The sequence below is a fragment of the Bombus terrestris genome, chromosome 13 (genome assembly GCF_910591885.1).
Source record: "Bombus terrestris chromosome 13, iyBomTerr1.2, whole genome shotgun sequence".
Taxonomy (NCBI): domain Eukaryota; kingdom Metazoa; phylum Arthropoda; class Insecta; order Hymenoptera; family Apidae; genus Bombus; species Bombus terrestris.
In genome coordinates, this window is record NC_063281.1 from 4,939,985 (window position 1) to 4,962,516 (window position 22,532).

The 22,532-nt window shown below is 26.3% G+C and overlaps 3 protein-coding genes and 2 long non-coding RNA genes across 11 annotated transcripts in view; 3 read left to right on the forward strand and 2 right to left on the reverse strand.

Annotated features, from left to right (window-relative positions):
• LOC100649371 (26S proteasome regulatory subunit 7) lies at positions 1 to 5,190 on the forward strand. Its single transcript, XM_012321277.3, has 7 exons — positions 1 to 123; positions 231 to 559; positions 629 to 666; positions 799 to 1,281; positions 1,362 to 1,526; positions 4,422 to 4,588; positions 4,686 to 5,190. Exons 2-7 carry the CDS (start codon positions 487 to 489, stop codon positions 5,062 to 5,064), a joined length of 1,305 nt encoding a protein of 434 aa, XP_012176667.1. The 5' UTR covers positions 1 to 123; positions 231 to 486; the 3' UTR covers positions 5,065 to 5,190.
• On the reverse strand, positions 4,498 to 14,312 carry LOC100649492 (cytochrome P450 302a1, mitochondrial). Of its 3 annotated transcripts, XM_020862660.2 has the most exons (12): positions 14,228 to 14,290; positions 13,938 to 14,099; positions 11,907 to 12,092; positions 11,584 to 11,758; positions 10,995 to 11,235; positions 9,669 to 9,844; positions 9,241 to 9,445; positions 8,710 to 8,860; positions 7,835 to 8,083; positions 7,407 to 7,634; positions 5,213 to 5,399; positions 4,498 to 4,996 (listed from the first exon to the last, which is right to left on the reverse strand). In XM_020862660.2, exons 4-11 carry the CDS (start codon positions 11,741 to 11,743, stop codon positions 5,250 to 5,252), a joined length of 1,560 nt encoding a protein of 519 aa, XP_020718319.1. In that variant the 5' UTR covers positions 11,744 to 11,758; positions 11,907 to 12,092; positions 13,938 to 14,099; positions 14,228 to 14,290; the 3' UTR covers positions 4,498 to 4,996; positions 5,213 to 5,249. The 3 variants fall into 3 exon arrangements, with proteins under 3 accessions (XP_020718319.1, XP_020718318.1, XP_020718317.1); XM_020862659.2 differs by lacking the exon at positions 13,938 to 14,099 and having other exon boundaries at positions 14,228 to 14,312; XM_020862658.2 differs by lacking the exons at positions 11,907 to 12,092; positions 13,938 to 14,099; positions 14,228 to 14,290 and having other exon boundaries at positions 11,584 to 11,895.
• Positions 7,597 to 9,125, forward strand: LOC125386229. The gene is made up of 3 exons (XR_007226200.1): positions 7,597 to 7,737; positions 7,843 to 8,074; positions 8,712 to 9,125. It is a non-coding gene; the product is annotated as an uncharacterized LOC125386229 (long non-coding RNA).
• Positions 14,313 to 17,059: 2,747 nt separating the features above from the next.
• LOC100650146 (retinol dehydrogenase 12) overlaps positions 17,060 to 22,532 on the forward strand; it is a 33,091-nt gene continuing 27,618 nt past the window's right edge. The window contains exons 1-2 of one of the 5 annotated variants that reach the window (XM_048411578.1): positions 20,069 to 20,266; positions 21,626 to 21,706. In XM_048411578.1, coding sequence (XP_048267535.1) covers positions 21,685 to 21,706 — 22 coding nt within the window. In that variant the 5' untranslated portion in view covers positions 20,069 to 20,266; positions 21,626 to 21,684. Of the gene's footprint in view, positions 17,438 to 20,068; positions 20,267 to 20,655; positions 20,812 to 21,625; positions 21,707 to 22,532 lie in introns of those variants that run through there. The other 4 variants (XM_048411579.1, XM_048411577.1, XM_048411576.1 and 1 more) reach the window with 4 other exon arrangements.
• Positions 18,283 to 19,579, reverse strand: LOC125386230. Its single transcript, XR_007226201.1, has 2 exons — positions 19,364 to 19,579; positions 18,283 to 18,906 (listed from the first exon to the last, which is right to left on the reverse strand). It is a non-coding gene; the product is annotated as an uncharacterized LOC125386230 (long non-coding RNA).

A 22,532-nucleotide genomic window follows, 5' to 3' on the forward strand; every position in this document is an offset into this window, starting at 1 on the left:
CTCCCCATTCGGTTGGCTGAGTGTTGTGGTAGTATTACAATCAGTTTCATGCGATAATGTAACAATTACGTTACAATGCGTATGCGTTAATATGTAAGAATCGAAAATCGTTTCCTAGAAAAGGTAAACAAAGTAACAAAAATTAGCCAAATTTACGAACACTTAAGAAATATTGCTTTATTACTTCGTATATTTTATATTATAGTTAAAAATTTATAAATAAATTATAGGCTATAGTGATCTCGTCGTCGGTGATATTATGCTGCTTATTTCATTTGCTGTTTACCGATTATCAGTAATAAAAGGAACTAACTAAATCTAGTTACAACTAGATGGCACATCGGGAGTCAGTGACGCTGATCGCTACAGTTTTTGCTAGTAATGGAAAATACCTAACCTTAAATTCGGTTTACATCAGTTTCTTCATCTGTCGAATAAAGTATCCTTAACATTTCTTAATATTTGAAAAATTTAACGTATATAACAATGCCTGATCACTTAGGAGAAGACATGCGAAAAGTAAAAAGCGAAGAAGGAAAGGAAGAGAAAGAAATAAAGTGTAAGCTTCAAATATTAATTATTTGCCTTTAACTGTGATTTAAAAGAATTTATTAATGTATTATTTCAGCTCTCGACGAAGGAGATATTGCTCTGCTTAAAACTTACGTAAGTGAAATTGTATAATAATTTTGGTAACAATAGATGATAAAATATTAACAAAAAATAAATTTAAATTAGAATAAAGATTCTTGGAATTATTCTAACAAAAATAACGCTAACATATTATTTTTTATACAGGGTCAGGGACAATATACTAAAAGTATTAAAGCAGTTGAAGAAGATATACAAACAATAATTAAACGAGTTAACGAATTGACTGGAATCAAAGAATCTGATACGGGTCTTGCACCACCTGCTTTGTGGGATTTAGCTGCAGATAAACAAACTTTACAAAATGAGCAACCATTGCAAGTTGCACGCTGCACTAAAATAATTAATGCAAATTCAGATGATCCTAAATACATTATAAATGTAAAACAGTTTGCAAAGTTTGTAGTCGATCTAGCAGATTCGGTTGCTCCTACTGACATCGAAGAAGGAATGCGAGTAGGAGTGGATCGTAATAAATATCAAATTCATATTCCACTTCCACCAAAAATTGATCCAACTGTAACAATGATGCAAGTCGAAGAGAAACCTGACGTCACGTATAGCGATGTTGGTGGTTGCAAAGAACAAATTGAAAAATTGAGAGAAGTAGTTGAAACACCTTTATTACATGTTAGTATTTTATAATCATTAAATTATTTCTTTTTTTTTTCGTACAAGATAATTAGAAAAAAATTATTTATTTATTACAGCCAGAAAAGTTTGTTAATCTGGGAATTGAGCCACCTAAAGGAGTATTGTTATTTGGTCCACCAGGTACGGGCAAAACTTTATGTGCTAGAGCTGTAGCTAATAGGACAGATGCCTGTTTTATTCGTGTCATTGGTTCAGAATTGGTTCAAAAATATGTTGGCGAAGTAAGTATAACATATGTCTTGATTCGGAATTATTAAGCAATGCTTAACTAAGAAATAAAGTATGCAGGAGTAAACAAAAAATCATTTTTAAGCAAATATAATGTAGATTTGCGAACTAATGATATTTAAATCATTCTTTTTGTTATTTCATTAATCAGACTTTTGATATTCCTGATAGCTTAAGTATTTATAACTTGTTAATGGTAAATATACAAGGTAATTCATAAATGCATGTTGATATTTTGGCGATTACTCTACACATTAAAACATGTAAAGAACGTCATATGCACATATCTCCTATATACCTTAGCTTTCAAGTTATAAATCGACTGGTGTAACAAGTATTTTAAAAATGTGCTTAAAAATCAATTTTTGTACACAAATGTACGTACTCAGAGATGTCTAAATTCTCTAGAATAACTTGATAACAGTTTTTGATACTTATATTTTTGTGATAAAAATGTTTAAAATATCCCTAAAATAAAATTTTCAAATCAAATTTAACACTTTTTTTAATATAATTGATACTATATACATATTTAGTCAACGCACATTGCAAATACAATTGATTTTATAATATACATAAAATTATAGTAAAATTTTGATTCATCAAATCAAATCAAAAAGTTAAAAATCTCAAAAACAATATAGTTACTGCTTCAAGGTTTGATTCATATGCTTAATAAACAATAAGATTTATTATATTTCTAGGCCTGTTAATTTTTTGAGTTATTAGAGATAAAAATTTATATTGTTGAAATCTGTAAAAAATTATTAAATTTGTAAAGTATACATACAGTCAGCGTAAAAAGAATTTGTACAGTAATTAATTTCAACAAAACAAATTTTAACACATAACAAATATATACATATTCTTAGAAATCTTCAAACTGATCTCCATTTAAAAAAAAATGTGATACAGTTACAGTTTAATGGAAAAATATAGTAAGATTTAATATCTAAAGGGCACTAAATCACAAAATTTAATTATTTTAATACTTAGTGTCATTCCCTTTTGATCTTACTATAGCTTGAAGCTGTCTAATTAATAAGTCGTCTACTAAATAACTAAAAATATTGTACCAAAAATGCTCCCTTTAAATTATTTCGTTACATGACGAATGAATGAATTCATACAACATGGTGAATTCGTATTTTTCGTTTCAGGTAATCCAATATATATATTTTAATAATATTTATATCTGGGGATTGTGGAGGTCTTTTAAAGTGTTTCCGAACATTATATAGACTCTGCTCGCATATTATTAATGTTGTGTTTTTGATCATTATGATCCCAACATTTTTATGATGCCTGCATCATAATAAAATTGTCTTTTAAACCCATTTTTTCTGCACTTTGGTGAAAACTATTTTTTTGAATATCCATATATATTTTATGATTCATAGTTTCAATGAAATGAAGAGATATTCAATACCATCAGCACTTACACACCCCCAAATAAAACAGATGCTCCACTGTTTTATAGTTGGTAGCAGTTTTTGTTTTTTATGTTACATATTTTTTTTTCTCCATACTCTAGATCTAAATTCTAAATTATTCATCAGAATCAAAGATACCAAATTTTCTTTCGTTTGTAAAAATGATTCGTTTCCAGAACTCAGTTAGCGTGTTCACATATCTCTATGCACATCTTAATCCTTTAATTCTATTAGTTTCGCTTGTATAATACTTTTTACGAGTCATCCTTCCACGGCATGCATAAAAAATTTCGTACTTTACTAGTATTTACTTCGATATGCAGCTCATTTTTCAGCGCACTATCAATTTTCAATGCTGATATTTTATGATTTCCTTTTACTCTCCGAATTGTTAGTTAACTAGTGTTCTCATTTATTTTACTTAGACTATCGCCTCTAAAATTATTTTTAACCATATTTCACAAACAATATCTATGGATAATTCCTTGTATTGTAGACCAAAGTCCACTAACAGTAGAAGAAATATCATTCAGCAATTTGCACTTGTTATGTAAATTTATAATAATTTTTCGTTTTTCTAATGTGGTTTCTATGGTTTTCAACCCATATTAATTCGTGGCGATAAATTGTAATGATAAATTTTGTATACAACCAGTTCGAGCAATGATCTTGAGACAACCGACGCTAATAATGGCTACATTCGATGTCTCCTATTGTAAAAAAAGTAAAGCAGTAATTGAACGAATACTTACTACACATATATTTTTACTGCTTCCTGGATATTTATTAATATTTAACATACATTAATATTTTCTTACGATAGAAATAGGTATTGGATTCTCTCTTTCTCTCTTTTTCTTTTTTTTTTTTTTTTTTTTAATTATCTTGAAGACTTCTAAGAATATGTGTATATTTTTTATTTGTTAAAATTTTGTTAATAAACGATGTTCTATAATATTTTTGTCGAAATTAAATTCTGTACAAATGATATTTTTTTATAAATAAAATTCAATTTCTAACAATATTCAGTTTATAATTACGTAATAAGAATAATGAGAATATTCCATTTTCTGAAGTAAACATAATAATATTAAATTATTATTATATTAGATTGAGTAATAAGTTCATTGGTGTATTTTTAAAAGACACATGAACATTTTAGTACTTTTGTATAATATTAATCAAGAGATAATTTGTTCACCCTATTTCTCTATAAATATGTATATATCTTTCAAAAAAAGCTCAGATACATGTCTTTTTATATTCTTTAAATAAATTTGTGTGATGTCTTTTAAAATGATATATTAATGAAAAATGAATGAACACATTACTCAAACCAATATTGTATCATATTATATTGGTATTATCATTATTGTTTTTGTTATTGTATTATATTGTTGTTGTATTGTATATTATACATGTAATTACATTATATATAACTGTTATATCTAACAGGGTGCGCGTATGGTAAGAGAATTATTTGAAATGGCACGTAGTAAAAAAGCATGTTTAATATTTTTTGATGAAATTGATGCTATTGGAGGAGCTCGGTTTGATGATGGAGCTGGTGGTGATAATGAAGTACAACGTACTATGCTAGAATTGATTAATCAATTAGATGGGTAAAACATATGTTTTATTATTAAATATCTTCAATAATTAATAATAAGTAATATATAACAGATAATGATGATATTTATATGATTTTAAATATTTTAGCTTTGACCCACGAGGTAACATTAAAGTTTTAATGGCAACAAATAGACCAGATACATTAGATCCAGCATTGATGAGACCAGGACGTTTAGATAGAAAAGTAGAATTTGGATTACCAGACTTAGAAGGACGAACACATATTTTTAAAATTCATGCACGTTCAATGAGTGTTGAAAGAGATATCAGATTTGAACTCCTTGCACGTTTATGCCCTAATAGTACTGGTGCTGAGATTCGATCTGTATGTACAGAAGCTGGTATGTTTGCGATTCGTGCACGTCGGAAGGTAGCTACAGAGAAAGACTTCTTAGAAGCTGTAAACAAAGTAATTAAATCTTATGCTAAGTTTTCTGCAACTCCTAAATATATGACCTATAACTAAATTTATTATGTACACTATTCTTATTTGTTCTAAAATATAAGAATATTACAATATTGTACTGCTAATTATAATATCATAATTAATTTTCAATTATTAAGTATACAATAAATTGTAATTTGTTACTTATATAATGTTATGCTTTCTTTACTTTTATACATATTTTCTCATTAAAGATATTTCCTCGCTTATACTATTTCGTTCTTTTGAATACAAGTAGAATTGGTTTTTAAGACCTCATGAAAATTGAATTTTAATGGGGCATCTGGTTTGTTGATTAATAAAGATATCATTCCAAGTTCACCCCCATGCCAAAAAATCTTGAGTCGTTGACACATCTGCACAAAATAAGAAGATTATATTACTTTATATAGCATATATAAAACATTTGCATGTATTTTAATTGTACCAAAAAATTACACAACATGTAGTAACAAAAATTCCTTCTTAGAAAGAGCTAACAAAATAAAAGTTAATCTTATTTCTTTGATGGGACGCTATATTTTATTTATCCGTGCACGGTAATAAGTTTGATTATGAATTCACACGATCTACTACGCTGTCGATAAATTGTTTAATCGTTTGAGTTCCAAGCAGCGCGATCACGCTGTTTAGATTTTGTGTCGAAAAGTCCCAGTACATTTGAACGCTACGAAGCTACGAACGACTGACGGTATTTTGTATTTCATTGTTATCTTCTCAATAATTTTTATTGAACAAAACTTGAAACTTGAACTTTATATACGCATATATAATATAGATATATTTCATAAAAATAACAAATATGACGAGCGCTATTGCGCCGCTTGTTTCTCTTCACAATCGATTTAGACAAGCGCTAACACGCTGTTCGGGATTTTTCGACCTTGTTTTTTCAAGGACTCCTGTGACTCAAAGGGTTAAGGTCGCCAAAATTATCTCTAATTTTCAATGTTATTAAGAAGTGACATTCTATTTAATATCTGATTCTTCAACACGCATTACTTATTTATCAACATATAATATTTATATCAATCATGTACATTTTATGACTATTCACAAAGTTGACATTGATTTATCAAAGGTATTTTAAAATTAAGCTATTTTAAAAGCAATATCAATTTATTATTGTTGTGTATAACCTTGTATGTTTCTTCTTTAATAACATAGAATAATATAGAATGTAACAATATAACATAATATAGAATTCGATAAAAGGACTTTTCATACAAATGCAAACATAATACATGCATATGTATTGCATAATATAACAAAACTAATCAGAATACTCAGTCATCCATGAGAAAATTAACATTTAATAGGGGAATCAATATCGGTAATTATTTACAAAGTTTCACGGAATCTGGTAACGTTAGCTTAACTTAATCTTTATTTTATCTAATTTTGTAAGTATATCATAAGTTCGATTATTACCACTTATTATTATTTATATACATATACATACATTCTTATACCGAACATATTTTTGTATTTGTATATAACACAAAAACTAAGACTGTACACGGTTATCATTAGGTTGCGACGGGAACGAGTATACATTTTGCATACATTATTTTGATCAATTACAGATCAAAATAAAGTGCAACATTCCAAAAGATTCATAAAAAATTATTTCACGCTAGGCATTACCGGCTGAATACTTCTTTAGCATAATCCATAACCCATTATTTTTCCTCTTTTATTTATACAATACTAAAAATGATTATCTGTCTCATCAGCAAGTTAAGTCTATTAGGTTGGACTATATAAAAATGTGACCGCCTACTCCAGAATAAAATGTAACTCAAATTTTATGAAGCATTTTGAGAATATCTCGGAACTTAAGACTTGAGCGGCGGTAATGTTAATTTTGACGACATATTTCAAGGTCATTGATATCGATGAGACCATCTGTTTTAAAAATAATTACTTAAATATCACATCATTCTTTTTATATGGTGACGAAAAAGCAACAAATGATCAATCGATTCTGTTGCGTATCTTTATATTGAATTTTGATACCCAAAGATTTATCGCTTATTTATTTATATTAATATGACAACAAATGGTACCAGAATATATAATAAGTGATTGAGAACACACAATATGAAGTTCTAATCAGTATAGGTGAACAAAGCTAGAAGAAAATATAATTGGTCGTGAAATAAAAGAATCTCAAGAAATGTGGGGATAGCGCCAATCACAATACAAGATAATATTGTATAATATTTAATTAATAGCAGAAAACGGAAGGATCATAAACAAAATATTAAACTTGAATATTACCGTTAAAAACTATGTATTATTTCATGTATAGGCATAAAAATATCTGAAAATCAATATTATATTAAATATTAAAAACTTACCCTTAATAACAATACTTGCATATTTTGCTCTGCAAATCGTCTAGCAATACAAGATCTAGGACCATGACCAAAAGGTAACAATACATATGGATGTACTGATTTTCCACAATTTATTTTACTGCTACTTTCTGAATGTTTACGCAGCCATCTTTCTGGCATAAACAAGTCTGGTTTGTTAAAGTATTCAGGAAGACGACAAGTGACTTGGTTTTGTGTTACAACAACAGTCTAAAAGAAACGAATGAGGAGAACATATTTTTACTTTGGGAATTTACATAAAAAGAAAATATGTTATATATAGCTTTTCTAATATAACAAAACATTATTAAAAGTAATAATAAAATAAAGCTGTTATCCATTGAAAGTGAATTCTATTGAAACTTATAGGACATCAACTAATTTACATTTTGTTAAGATTTATAACTTACCCTTTTAGGTACTTGATAACCATTAAGAACAATATCATTTTGCAATATGCGACCTATTCCTATAGAAATTGGATTTAATCGCAAGCTTTCCTTGATGACAGCTTTGGTATACGAAGCATTTCGCAACACACCTGCTGTTATTGGTTGACTATGATCAGCTAAAAACTGTGTGGCTTCAATTCTCAATTTTTCTTGAATATCTTGATGTCTTGCCAGGTGATACAAGGCAAAAGCAGTACTGTAAGTAGTCTAGGGACACAGAAAATTTATATATTTAATTTCCCTTTTTTTTATAATTGTTAGCCTACACTATTAAATTAGTAATGTTAATAAAAGGATACGTAATCTAGTCAAACTCAATTAAATTTTTACATTGTATGTAAACTTAAAAATGTATAACGTATTATAAAATAATATAAGTTATATCACAAGTTTTTATTAGGACTTATATCTATTTTAAAAATATAATAGTATCTATATATATATATATAATGTTTCTAATAGTAGCATTTATATCCATAATGTTCTTAAACATTACCCTTTATATAAAAACATATAACATAACATATAATGAACATTAGTTATTCTCAGACTTAATATCATATTAAATGATGTCATCATGTAGATGTTTACTTGTTCACTGTAAAATGTATATATATATAATAATCTATTTGTTTTCTATAAAATAAACAAATTTTACACATGTAAATAAAGATCCAAATTTCTTATTTATATATTCAATCAATACAGTAATTATGTATTTACAAATATTTAAATGTTATTCGTATTTCTTAAATTAATAATAAACATGCACATGCATAAATATAACACTAATACGTAGTTACATCTATAATGATATGTATTATAATATTTACAGTATCTATACCAGCAAGTAACATGTCACAAGCCATGCCCACAATATCCTTAATATCCAGAGCAGGATTTTCTAAATACGCATTTAAGAATGATTTGTTATGTCCAGTTTTCGTGCTCTGTTTTTTCTGAGATACCAATTCTAATGCAACCCTGATACATTAAAAAGACATAACATATGAGGTACAGCATTTAAAAATAAGCTAATTATAATGTACAGAATGAAATATTTAGATTGCTTGAGCTTTCATTGAGTTAAGCTGATTGATACAAAATCATATTAATACACACACATTTCTGTCTACTTATGACAAATATTGTTAACGTGCCGTTAATAATTATTTTAAGCATATGAAATCCTTCTGTACTTTTCTTATTGTAGAACTTACAATATAATGATAATAAATTATACAAATTATCCATGAGCAACTTCAATAAATTCGTGATTTTAATGACTTTGTATAATGAGAAATAATCTAGTAATCATAAACAATAAATGATAATTCTGTGTAAGATTAAAAATTATTGCTTACATTTCCATGTATGTTTGTGCTTTACGTAATTTTCGGTACAATGGGGTTTCAAAAAAACGCCATAATTGCAATCCATTATCCAACCTTAACATTACGCTATTTGTTGTAAAGGCAGCCTTGATTAATTTTGAACTTGTAGAATTTTCACATCTTTCTTCTTTTGAGAAACTATTCAATCTTACATCAAAAACAACCAGACATGTCACTAAAATCAAATATATATATATATATATCAAAAGATTATTAGACATCTTTTTATTTATATGTATATAAATTTATTAATAGTATGTGTGTCTGTTTGTCTATTAGGAAATGACACCAATCATTAAATTTAAGTATAACATAGTTCAAATTTAGGAAAAAGAATGTAATTGCAAAAAAGAAACTTCAGTTCTATGTACATTAAGAGATATGTGTGATCATATTACATTCAAGGAATAAGCGTGATAAAAGAGGTAAGAAGTCATCAAACTTCTCATTAATACATAATTCAATAAATTCTTGAATGACATCATCTGTTTCTTTTAAATAATTGATCACGTCTTGAGGTTTACTAGAAACTTTTTGGAACTCTTTTCGTAATCTCCACCATTCTGTTCCATTTCTGAAATTTGTAATACTACATTAGAGTAAATTAATTTAATAGAAAGTTGTATACACATCATATTAATACTATGCTCAATATCTATTTCTTCAATATCTATCTAAATTATGTACTATATAAAGATATTTATAAAAACTAGTTTTTAACAATTAGTCAAGGAGTCAAGTAGTCAAGAGCACAAAATTTTACAAGATTAATTTCTTCATAATTTAACTCGTTTCTATTTAAACATTTTAAAAAAATTATTAATGCTATATCCGAAAATTACAAATTTTTTATAGGGTTTTACACTAAAATTATATTACAAAAAACTTAACATAATAACATCTGTAAGAATTGGCAAGTGCTTTTCTAATGTAACTTTTTATAACGTGTGTTTATTACGTTTTAATCAATCCAACTCGGTTAGAATTACATTCAATATTTGATATCCAAAAATTTGGCTATAGTGCAATATTTTAACAAAATACCTATGTACTACATATGTATATGCACTATATATAAAAATATGCTGAATCATTAAATATACATATAGATTTTATATACTTAGTACATATAGACGTTTATCTCTTTCATATCTGATATAGATATTTTAATTAGATATACATATTCTTAAAAGGCAACAGTAAAACATTATAAAAGGTTATGTATGCCTTTTAATAACATATATATGTACGTGTTTCTTCTAATTACAAAAAAAAAAAAAGATAGACGTGTAGTAAAATGTAAAATTGTAAAAAAAATTATCGCCACAAATTGCGTAATCTATACAGTATTTTATGTTAAAAGAAATAAAGATTATATGTACAATATTTTGTTACGAAAAGATTAAGAAACTATATGTACATATAAGTATATCATAAAAATCTTGCAAAACAATATGTTATGAATTTACTTTTTGATTTGAATTACTATTTGTTGGTCTAACATCAAATGGAAAAGCATTTAATGTTCCTGTGTTTGTTATTCACTTACTAATAATTAAATAATATGACTAATTAACAATATAAATTACTATAATAATTTTACTTGATATTAATTGGAACATTTGTAGTCTGACATCAGGTATATAAAGTTAGCTATAAAGCTATATAAAGTTTGTACAAAGATTATAGAAAATTATTGTAAACCGTAAAAATATGTGTATTACGTGGGTAATAAACCTCCAGTGTTGTATACATCAGTGCGATCTTTTCGATATTTCAAAAGTGCTAAATGACTCCTCCTTTCTGGATGCAAACCTGATTCCGCTTTGAAAATTTCTGCTATATCTTCCGGCCTATAAACCAATACGACATTTACATTAGGTACTATTTCTTCGCGTACTAGCGGCCCAAACTGTTCCAATTTTCTTTTTCCGCTTTCATATAAATTTGTAAAACTATATTCACCTGTTAAATATTAACAAATTTAAATAAAACAGTATTAATATAATCAGGTTGTAATATTAGACAGTCGCAAAAAAGAAATTTTTATATAAAAGAGATAGCTTTTTCCAATATTTTTAAAAGTACTATGTGTCATACTTGAAAATATACAAATACATATTTATTTAATGTAATAAAAAATTCATTCACACAAAGATTATAATCAGATATAGTAATATGTATAGTAAATACGTATAATTTCCTTTTATAATTATATCATAAATACTACGTCAAGATGTTTCTATTTGTTTGAATTACTGATGTTGAGATGTACATGTATAGTAATTTTTAAATTGAGTTTGATTTTCTTACCAATAAATGGTAGATATTTGTAAAGTGTTCCAATAACTGGTAAAGATTTTGGTCCAGGAATATTATTGAAAGGTTTTGGTTGATGATCATTCGTTTCGATGTTACATTTTGCAAAATTAGCAGAATAAAATTTGATATAATATAGCTTCTTTTTTGTCATATATGGACTATACTTCTGCAACCATGTGTACATTGCACTTATAGAATGACGTAAAAAATGGATTGAAGTAAGTATCACAATTTTCTTGATTGAAAAAGATTTAACAAGAATTCAGGAGTAAAGTGACCACATCAGACTGATTTTGAAGACTATCTGTCTGTACCTTTTAGTGCCCGTTCGTGCCCACGAATGTGTCGTTCCTTTCTTATTTTATCATCTCTTTCTAACTTTGCATCATCGTTCTCTGTCCAGTTTACACATAGAATTTCAATGCGTTGCATACCATCGCCTGAATTCGATGTGTCGGCGATAAAACGTTTTGTTAATGGATTCTATTACCTGACAAAATCTACGAACGAAGATTACCCAGGAAGAATTAGATCTCTAACAAATCTTAATTTGACGTTGTGACAATAATAAATCAAGTTTAACATTAATAATAATTGACAAATAATTAACAAGTAGTAATAATATCTGACTCCGCTTTTCTATTAAATTAAATTATTTTATATCTTATCATTTATATCCTACATGTATGTATGTATCGTTATTCTATATTTATAATGAAATTTAATAAATATGATAAGATAAAATAGTATAACAAAATAATATATAATAAATTATTAACAAAAGCATTTTTAGTACCTAATACTTGAAATAAAAAATGAATGATTATACACATACTATACCTACAACATATTAATTACTTCAAAGCTGTGATATAAAATTTCTATATACTTGATAATATTGCATCAAATTATATAATTATATTAGTCTCCTATAATTATAATAGCATGAAGTAAATTATAACAATATCAAAATTATTCAGAGGAAGATATTATGTAGTACATATGTATTACACTCATTCTAAAAATTAACGATATATTCCTTTTATTAGATAAGGATGATATCTCTATCACAGCGATATAAGAAAATATTATAAAATCTATAGTATCATTTTGTATGGAACTACGATTTATGATTATGAATTTTGAAAGGTTTAGATTATATTCATTTTATCGAAAAATATTTTAAATGAATTATATTACGTGTCAAGAGACTCATCGGATGGGTGCTATTTTATCTTTTTATATCTTATATCATATTTTCCGAGATAGATGTACTTGAGATTTTTAAGTGGCATCGTATACTTTGTATAACATTAGCCGATCCAACTGGAAGTTCTTGACAAAAAAAGGATTGGCTTTAACTTATCAAATTTAACGTATGAAAGACAAGAAAAAACGCTTCTTTTGTTGTGATGTTCTATGTAATGTTTACGTTCTCTTTGACTTACATACGTTGATTTATACAAAACAAAATTAAAATATCTGCTCAACTAATAGTTTGTCGGTATAAATGGGTTAATACTTTTTTGTAGGGAATGTCCAGCTCGGTTGACTAATGCTGTAAAAAATATACAAAGCTATTTAAAAATCTCGAACTCACCTCGATATCTCGCAAGGGGAGCCCGGTAACTATCCCACACCGATTTCGATGAAACTTTACACAAATATTTATTAAACCTGTCTAAAAATTTAGCCGTAATTCGTTTATGCCAGTTTTTTATTTCAACGAAGAAATCAACTCTTTTATCCGAGCCGGTCCTTCTCTGCAAGGGCCTATAAATCGTAAACGATGTAAGACATCAAAAAATGATTGAAATAAAAGCTATACCGTGTCTTGAGACCTACAAATTCACGTGGAAATTTTTTGAAAATATGATTTTTTTATGTAATTTTTGTAAAAAAAAAAAACTGATTTTGTCAAAAAATTGTTCACACACATTTATAGGTTTCGAAACACGGCGTAACTTTTATTTCAACCATTTTCTGATATCTTTCGTTGTTTACAATTTATAAGCACTTATATAGGAGGACCGAATCAGATAAAAGGGTTGATTTCTTCCTTAAAATATTAAAGAAAAAAAAAAAAAAAAAAAACAAAACAAAACGGGCACGAACGAATTACGGCAAAATTCTTAAGTGGATTTAATAAACACTTGTGCAAAGTTTCATCAAAATCGGTGTGTATCAATCACCGGGGTTCCCTTGTCAAAAAGTATAAGATATAAAAAGATAAAATAGCATCCATCCGATGAGTTTTTTAAAATGTAACATAATTCATTTAAAACGCTTTTTGATAAAACCAATATGTAACGAGCTATTTTAGATAGTAATTCTTATTCGCTCACCCTGTATGTCAAATAAAAGATTCATGTAATGAATAAAATATACGTATTATTCATGCAGTTTCTTTAAACTTTCATCGATCTTTTTGCTTATGTTTAGCATTCGTTTCGTATTTAGAATTCCTTGACCCAATTTGAAATCATACATGATAAAATGAACTTTATCTGTATAAGGTGTATACAATATTATGTAAGTACGTCACGACTATCACAATGGTATACTATATCTCCGAATCGATAGAGATGTATTTAAAAAAAAGCTACCGTAGCATTGCATAAACCATGAAACTTACCGTTTGTCTTTCGAACTAAAAGGAATGTCCTTAAGATATGTCTTTAATCATCGAGTCGTTAACCGAAACTGAGAGCACTTTTCCGCTATAAATACATATGCATGATTGATCAATTCAATAAATCCTAGTGGCGAGAAACGGCAAATCGGAAATCGGCATTCAAACTCTAACGGTTACTTACTTTAGTCGCTTTGTTTGGTATTATAAGTATATATAAGTATATAAAATTAAATTAATAAAATTATACAATGATTAAGATTGTGCTTTGGTTAAATATTTCATCAACTAATCGTGAAAAACCTTCCAATAAATGAAATGAGATAAATAAAAATCAGAGTTTTAAATATATTTTTCTGATTTCTTATTTTTATCTCATTTTGTTTCGCAGACTTGTATATTGAAATTACTTCTATCTTTCACTGAACATTTAATAAATATATGTATTGTATAATATGCAATAGAATGTATGCTATATACGTAATTATATACATATTTGATTGGTATATCTATTATTCAAGTATTCTATTAATTATCTGAACAATATATTTCTTCTGTTATTTTAATATGAAATTAGTGTTAGTCTACATACAGACTGCTAAGTTATACATTGAGGACTAGATACGTATTTGGGAACAATCAAATAGCGAAGATAATACTGGATGAACAAAGATGAACAAGACCTTTAGCTAATATAATAAACACATACTGATGAGTTATTGAATTTGAAACAAATAAGACAGCACTTTAGAAACATATGATAAAGGCAATAGAAACGATAATAATAAAATAAAACCTAATAAAGACCAATGATCGAAAAATTGTATTTTATACGCAGAATTGTAAAAATTGGTAATAAAATTAATAAACATTCTGTGTAAAACTATAATTTTATGTAAAAGAAATATCAAAAAGCAATGAAAAAAATATTTATTTATATATTTACATTTTGTATACTTAGTACTATGTAGTACAGCACAAAGGCGTCTGTTCTAGGCGTTGCTTAAAGGTTCTTGCTCTTAGACATCTTTATGACATCTGATACTGGTAATATCCCACAAATGTATCAACACATTTTTTGAACGTCTTATGTATAAATCAAGATGTCCTTAAGGCACCTTATTTACTTACGTTGTACTTTGGTCGTGGACAGGCATTCGCAAGACGTTAATAAGAGATCTTTAAGACGTTTTGCATAAAATGTAAGATGCTCTAAATAAACATAAAGTCGAAGAGTCGAAAATAAACATTAACATAAACACGAAGATCTCTCGTACTCCAAAGGTTAGATATTAACAATGTCAAATAAAAAGCTTTTGACTAGCCATCGAAACAAAATAAGAGATAGAGGCGCTAAAAGTATGAGAGCATTACAAAAGTAGCAAGAATTATATAATACCATTGCAATTGTATATTATAGTATGAATTAGAACAAGGACTTCAATGGTTTTACGGCATATAATAATAAAATTTATCTTTTGTCGTACGTTACTTGTATAATTCTCCCTGTAATATTAATATATAGATGTTCCGCTATCTAAAAATTTTCTTACTGTAATCAATATAACACCAACATAACACGGCAACAACATGTTGCCAATGTATGTCTAATAATGAAAACATTGCAGATTCAGTTTTATAATATGTTTGTTATGTATAAAATTCCGTAAATTAATGAAAATGAGTCTAAACACAAGTAAATATTGATTTTGTAACTTCTATTTCCTCTTAATATCAACTAATAAGATACAATTTTCCGATAGATTTGTTACGATAGCATCTTCGCGTACATTTCATTTATCTTTAAACCGAAATCTATTAATCAGTTAACAAAGATTTAAAGAAAATACAACTGTTGAAGATTTTTGAACTTTTCTTGTTAATCCACTTTGGATTAGGAAAGGAAATGAGTACTTTAATGATAATAATTTAAAAATTAGGAATCAACTATTGTCAAACGATAACAAGTACAAGAAACGAAAGAAATTAATAAAATGGGTAATATTTAATAATTTATAAATTGACAATGGATGTTCATATAAAGATATAATTCTATATAATGCAAATAGAGAAATTATACCTAAACAGAAATTTATTACGTGATTAGAAAATTATTGTTTATTTTGTGTCTTCTACATATTACATATGACTCTCTTATTTATATTTAAGAACATATCCAAGAAAGTTTATCCATGTTGTATGATATATGTATCTTATAAAATTGAGTTAGTTTATCAGTAAACTCTCGCATAATAACTGCAACGCGTGGATAATATGTAGTTAATGTAGTCAACTTTATGTATATTGCATCAAATTGCATGTTCAGAATTTTTAATTGTTTGCTAGCTTAGTGTCTCGAATTTTAAATAGTTTAGTTTGCTTAAACGTATTGCATTATCTGTAACCTGAATTGGAAATCGAATAAGAAACAGACATACTAAGATAACGAAAAATTTAACAAGTGGACAATGGTTGTATTTTACAGAAAATTGACAATTCAAATTTGGATAAAATGTTGGTAATTTATTGTAACATAAACTATGATATATCAGATTGACTGTAAAAGTAAATTTATGAATTTATGGAATCTATGAAAAAAAAATCTATGTACGTATCTTATTAAATAATGTATCATAGATGATACTGCTATATGTATATTATTATTACATGTATGGATAAAACTTGTCATATGTGTTGTTAGTATATTATGCATATTTTCATACATACCTATTTGCATATTTTAAATTGTTTCTAGATATTTAATGTGTAGAAATATCTATAGTCTATTTATCAATCAATGATTGTTTTAGGACGTTTAACTATATTGTCATTCTAATAACGATATCGATAATCTTGCAGAGTTTATTTGCTATATAATCACTATTTTGTACCCCACTCTTTTTATATGGAAGTACGGTATGGTATGCTATTCGGTGGAAGTACAGTATACCCGCTCAATGTGATGACGAAGTGAGTGGAATTGAAAGGTAGAAAGCCTCGTTATACTTAAGAAGGCGGATCGAAGTTCTGGATAAATAGATTCTTTTATTGTATGTTACTTTTATTGCAATTAGTAAGAGCAAATTGTTTTAAATATGAGGTTTTTTAGTAACTATTGCAACAACAATGTCCGTTTGATTGGAAAAACTGTAATTATAACAGGTGCAAATTGTGGAATTGGGAAAGAAACAGCTAGGGACATATATAGAAGAGGTAAGAATATTTACACTATTTATGTTATTGACATGATATATAATTCATTTATATAATTACGAGATAATTTTTGAAATATTACATTTATTATTTTATACATTTTATATAGTTAATGATGTTGTACTTGTAGCACAATTAGTACATTATATATGTTATATTTGCATTTAGTATCTTATGTTATATATTGTGTGTATATATATATATATATATATATATATATATACACTATATATATATAGTAAATGTATGACATATGATAAGTAAATATATATATATTACATTATTATATATATTATATATATATATTTACTTATCATATGTCATGCATTTACTACGTTACACATATTAATATTACACTTTAGTTACGAAGAGTTTAAAAATTTATTAATGACAAATATTGTCATAAGTAGATCATATATTAAATGTATACATGTACTTAGTGACATAAGTATCATGTTGTAACATTTAAATTAAACAAAATATATTACAGTTATTACTGTTACTAATATTATCAATATAAGTATGAATGTGATAACAGGTTCTAAAATAAATTCTCAGTGTTATGAATAAATTATAGATGTTTATACAAATTTATATTTTTATGAACATCATTAAAGATATAAAATTTAGTCTCTGGAAGATTTTTTGTGTCCACTGAATATCATAAGGAAAACCGTCCTTGGGATATTTTATATATTTTTATATATTATGAATAATTTTTGCATTTGCGTTTTCAAATATTTTTACCTATAAATCTACAAAATAATAATTCTATCAAATGTATAATTTTGTTTATTACAGATATTTAATTATTGAGAAATTTCAAGGGAAAATATCAATTATAATTTATTATACGATAATATCTAATTATTCATTTTTGCAGTTAATATATTTCTAATAATACTGTCTATTACAATGTTACATGAACAAGAAATTCATGTACATATATATATATACTACATGCACATATATGTATATTTATGCATATGTATGTGTATAGGACAAGGTTTTTATATGATCATGATATAGAGCTTTATAAATTCAGACAATACATATATATTTATATATACATATATGTTTATTTAACTTTGATGTTGTATTTAAGAAATGGAACTTGGTTTCTATTTGGTATCAATTTCTCTTCTATTTTTATTCTATATGTATTTCTAAGCTATTCCACTAAGCTAATACCCACCAGGTATTTAATCTTTCCTATATTCCTTTCACATATCTTGCACATTCTTTCTTCTTCTTTTCTCCAATATCTATTTTCCATATTCTTTTCCATATTACCTCATTTTGCCCTAGATTTGTACCTTGTCATAAGGCTAGTTTTCTCTTATATCTCTTTCCATTAAGTACTGTAGCATATTTGTCTTATAAGACAAATTTCACTATTTATTTTAATAGATTCCTATCCTCTTCTTTATCTTTTGCACTATTTTGATTCTCTATTTTGATATTTATTCCTATATAATATGTGTAATAAAATATATATAAATCTTTATATAATCTACATTACCTGAGTAAGTTTTAATATATTATATATATTTTGTGAAGGTTATAAATTATTTTTGTAACACACAATATAAAATGTTTACATATCGTTCTTTACAGTAAGTTACATAGGTAAATATAGAAAAAATTAGATTATACTACATATCAGGAAACACTTTTGACATCACATTTTAGATGAAAACACAGAGAAAACTATAAGATTGCACAAAAATTTAATAATTTCGTATTGCCTAAAATGTAGTTTAACCAAAAATTAAATTATTATGCTTTGTACTTTGCATGCACATATTATTTAAATATTTAACTTCTTCACTACTATTAATCTTAACAGTGAGAAATAAGAGTCAATATCGAAAATGGTATATAAATTTTCTCATAAATTATTATTTTATAATTTTGGTATAATACCATTATTAGATTGACGTATAATAAGTTTTAGGTTACAGACTTCCGTTGAACAATTATATTGACGTACAAAATTTAGCTTGTTTCATTATTAAATTTGCTATTGTTATGCAAAACAATTTATTAGCACTACAGTACTTTATAACCTTTAACTAATAGCAGTAAAATGTAACTAGTAAAATTTCACTAATAGTATTTGTTTGATTGGGCAAGAGAGTGGTGAGTCTTTATATACATATATGTATACATGCTTCTTTATTAATATATTATTTATTATATATTATTAGTATAATATCGTTTAGAATATAATTAGAAGTATATTTATTCAAAGTAGTTCATTAAAGATTACTTTTTGCATTGTTAAATCAATTTGTCACACCAAGTTTATTCAAGCTTGGATTATTATAGTATTATTTTGCTTATGATTACTAATGTCATATTTTTTAAAAACTTGAAGGTAAAAGAATGAAATATTTATGTGAAAGAATATTTTTTGTTTTTTTTTTTTTTAATTATAATCTATTATGATGTACTCTACTTTACTATAATCTACTTCATTATAATTACTCTAAAATTAGAAATGATATTGTTGAATAAATAAATATTGTATTATCGAAGACTGAATGGATTTATATTATAAGTATTTATACATAATTATTTGTTTTAAGTTTATTATATTTATATATTATATTTGTGTTATTTTAAGTTTAGAAACATTCCTAGGAATTGGACCATTCAGCGATCATGACAAATTTTATGTTATTCGATTCGTCTTGTTGAGTATATATGAATTTGTGTATGATTAGTTGTGGAAATTCGTTTTTTCTTTAAAAATTTTCTATAGTTTCAATAAAAAACATAAGGTTAAGTGTATTTTGACACATTTATGGGTGGAAACATGTGACTGTAATTATTACATTCATTCCTCATAAATACATATGTATGAACAGTTTGATTAATACATTATTATTATTAATACTATTATTAATATCGTGTGAAATTTCCTTGGAACATACCCGAATTTAATATATAATTGCTCACAAAAGAGATTCAGACACTGCATAATTTTGATTTCTAAGTTCTATAATTTCAATAAATGTACAAGGATCAATAGAAGTGTATTATATTATGTTACAGTATTTTTGATAAAAGTTCATGCATATTTACACATTTTATATAAATATTTATACATTACAAAAAACAATTTTCAAGAAAATACTTTTAATATGAGAATTTATGAGATTTTTAAGCTGTTCCAGAATAACGATCCAAAGTACAAGGTATGGATTGTTCAAGAATCTTTTCTTTGTAACTGTGCATATGTTTTACATGTCTCTTGATCTTAAATCCTATGAAACATGTATCGGAGGAATTAGATTGCAGAATTAACAGAATGTTAGAAATGTCAATGGAACAATGAAAAAAAACGTTTGAAAGAAGAATGGAAACAAGTCAGTATTGATTATTTAAATAAACTTATTTCCATTGTGCCAAAATATTTACACCATGTCATCAAACATATGGGTTATCCAACTTAATATTAAATTTTAAATATGAATAGTCATTATTAGTTTTAATTTTATGTGTATAATTTAGCTGTTGTTTAGTTTTATGTGTATAATTAGCGTTAGTGTCCAAAACTTTTTATGATATAAAGATTTATTCTTTCTCAATGTTTTTTTTTTAATATTTAGACGACAATAAATAATAACTCAAAATTTTTTCTGCTGTTGTCTATATAGTGCAGTTTAACGTAATGTAATACATTTTTGTTGGTCCTTGTAGATTTACTGAAAGTATAGAGCTCAGAAATTAAAATTGTATAGTGTCCAGATCTTCTTGTGACCTACTGTGTGTACAATTTCAAATACAATCAAATATTTAGTTTATCATTTCTTACATCTAGTATAGACTCATTATTTATAATCATTATATATTAACATAAGTAAGGTATTGTTATATTGTAATCAATATGAAATTTTAGAAATATTCTTAATGTTACTAAGGCAAAGTACATGATTCAATAAAATTATTATTACGTAGCAACAAAAAGAGTAATAAAAACAAGAGTTCTTACCAATTACCTATGCGTAACTTTTTTATATTATATACTTTCATGCACAATTCAATTTTTGTAAATTCAGAGGCACTGCTACTGTTAAATTGTTTTTATTAATGGCGATGTTTTCTGTGAACCTTATAACTAAATATTTTATTCTACAAAAGAGTGCTTATTGACTAAAATGTTATATATTATACATACAGTACACTTACGCTTAACCGGCTACTGTAAAATTGGACTCCTCGCCGGTTAGTCAGACAACATGTTTCAGTTATTATTTTTAGGTAGTTACAGAACAAAGATTAACGAATAAGTATATCAATAATTTCTATTGTGCATACCTATTATATACATATAAACAATATTTATAAAATATTATTTTTTTTTTACAAAGGAATTGGTAATCTTTTTCTGCTTTTTTGGTTTAATCTCGTCTATTAATCCGATATCGCGCCACTTTTTAAAAAATAAGATATCAATTGCAAATGAATTTTCTTGCTGCTCAATATATCTTATCGCGGTTTCAAGTGCAACTTTTCCTCCTGCATGACTCACTTCTTCATTTTTATCTGCACTCAAAACCTCTGAATTATTTAATTCCTCACTTTCCATCAATTCTGCTTGTGTAATTGTCTGTAATAATTTTGTTTGTTTCTTTTCTAGTTTATAATTGAAATTATATAAAAATAAATTTGTATCGTCATTTTATGGAAATTGTTCATATACTAATTCGTTCAGCAACAAATTCACTATTTATATATTTTCTACGTTTAATTATAAAAACAATAACTTATTTTAAAGGAACGTATTGATTATTTAAATAAACTTATTTCCATTGTGCCAAAATATTTACACCATGTCATCAAACACCCAGTCATTTTGACTGGGCACGGTAGGAATAAGTATACAAGTGTCGGTAGGTTTAGTGTTAATATCAGGTGATAAATAGAAAGACAAGAATGCCTTCTGATAAGAGGATTATAAGTTAATGTGCGATTCTTCTTTACATTATAGAGAACGTATATAGCAATTAGGGATATGATATAGCTTAGAATACGTTTTCAAATATAAAACTGTTTTAATCATAACTTATTTGTAGTTTATATTATA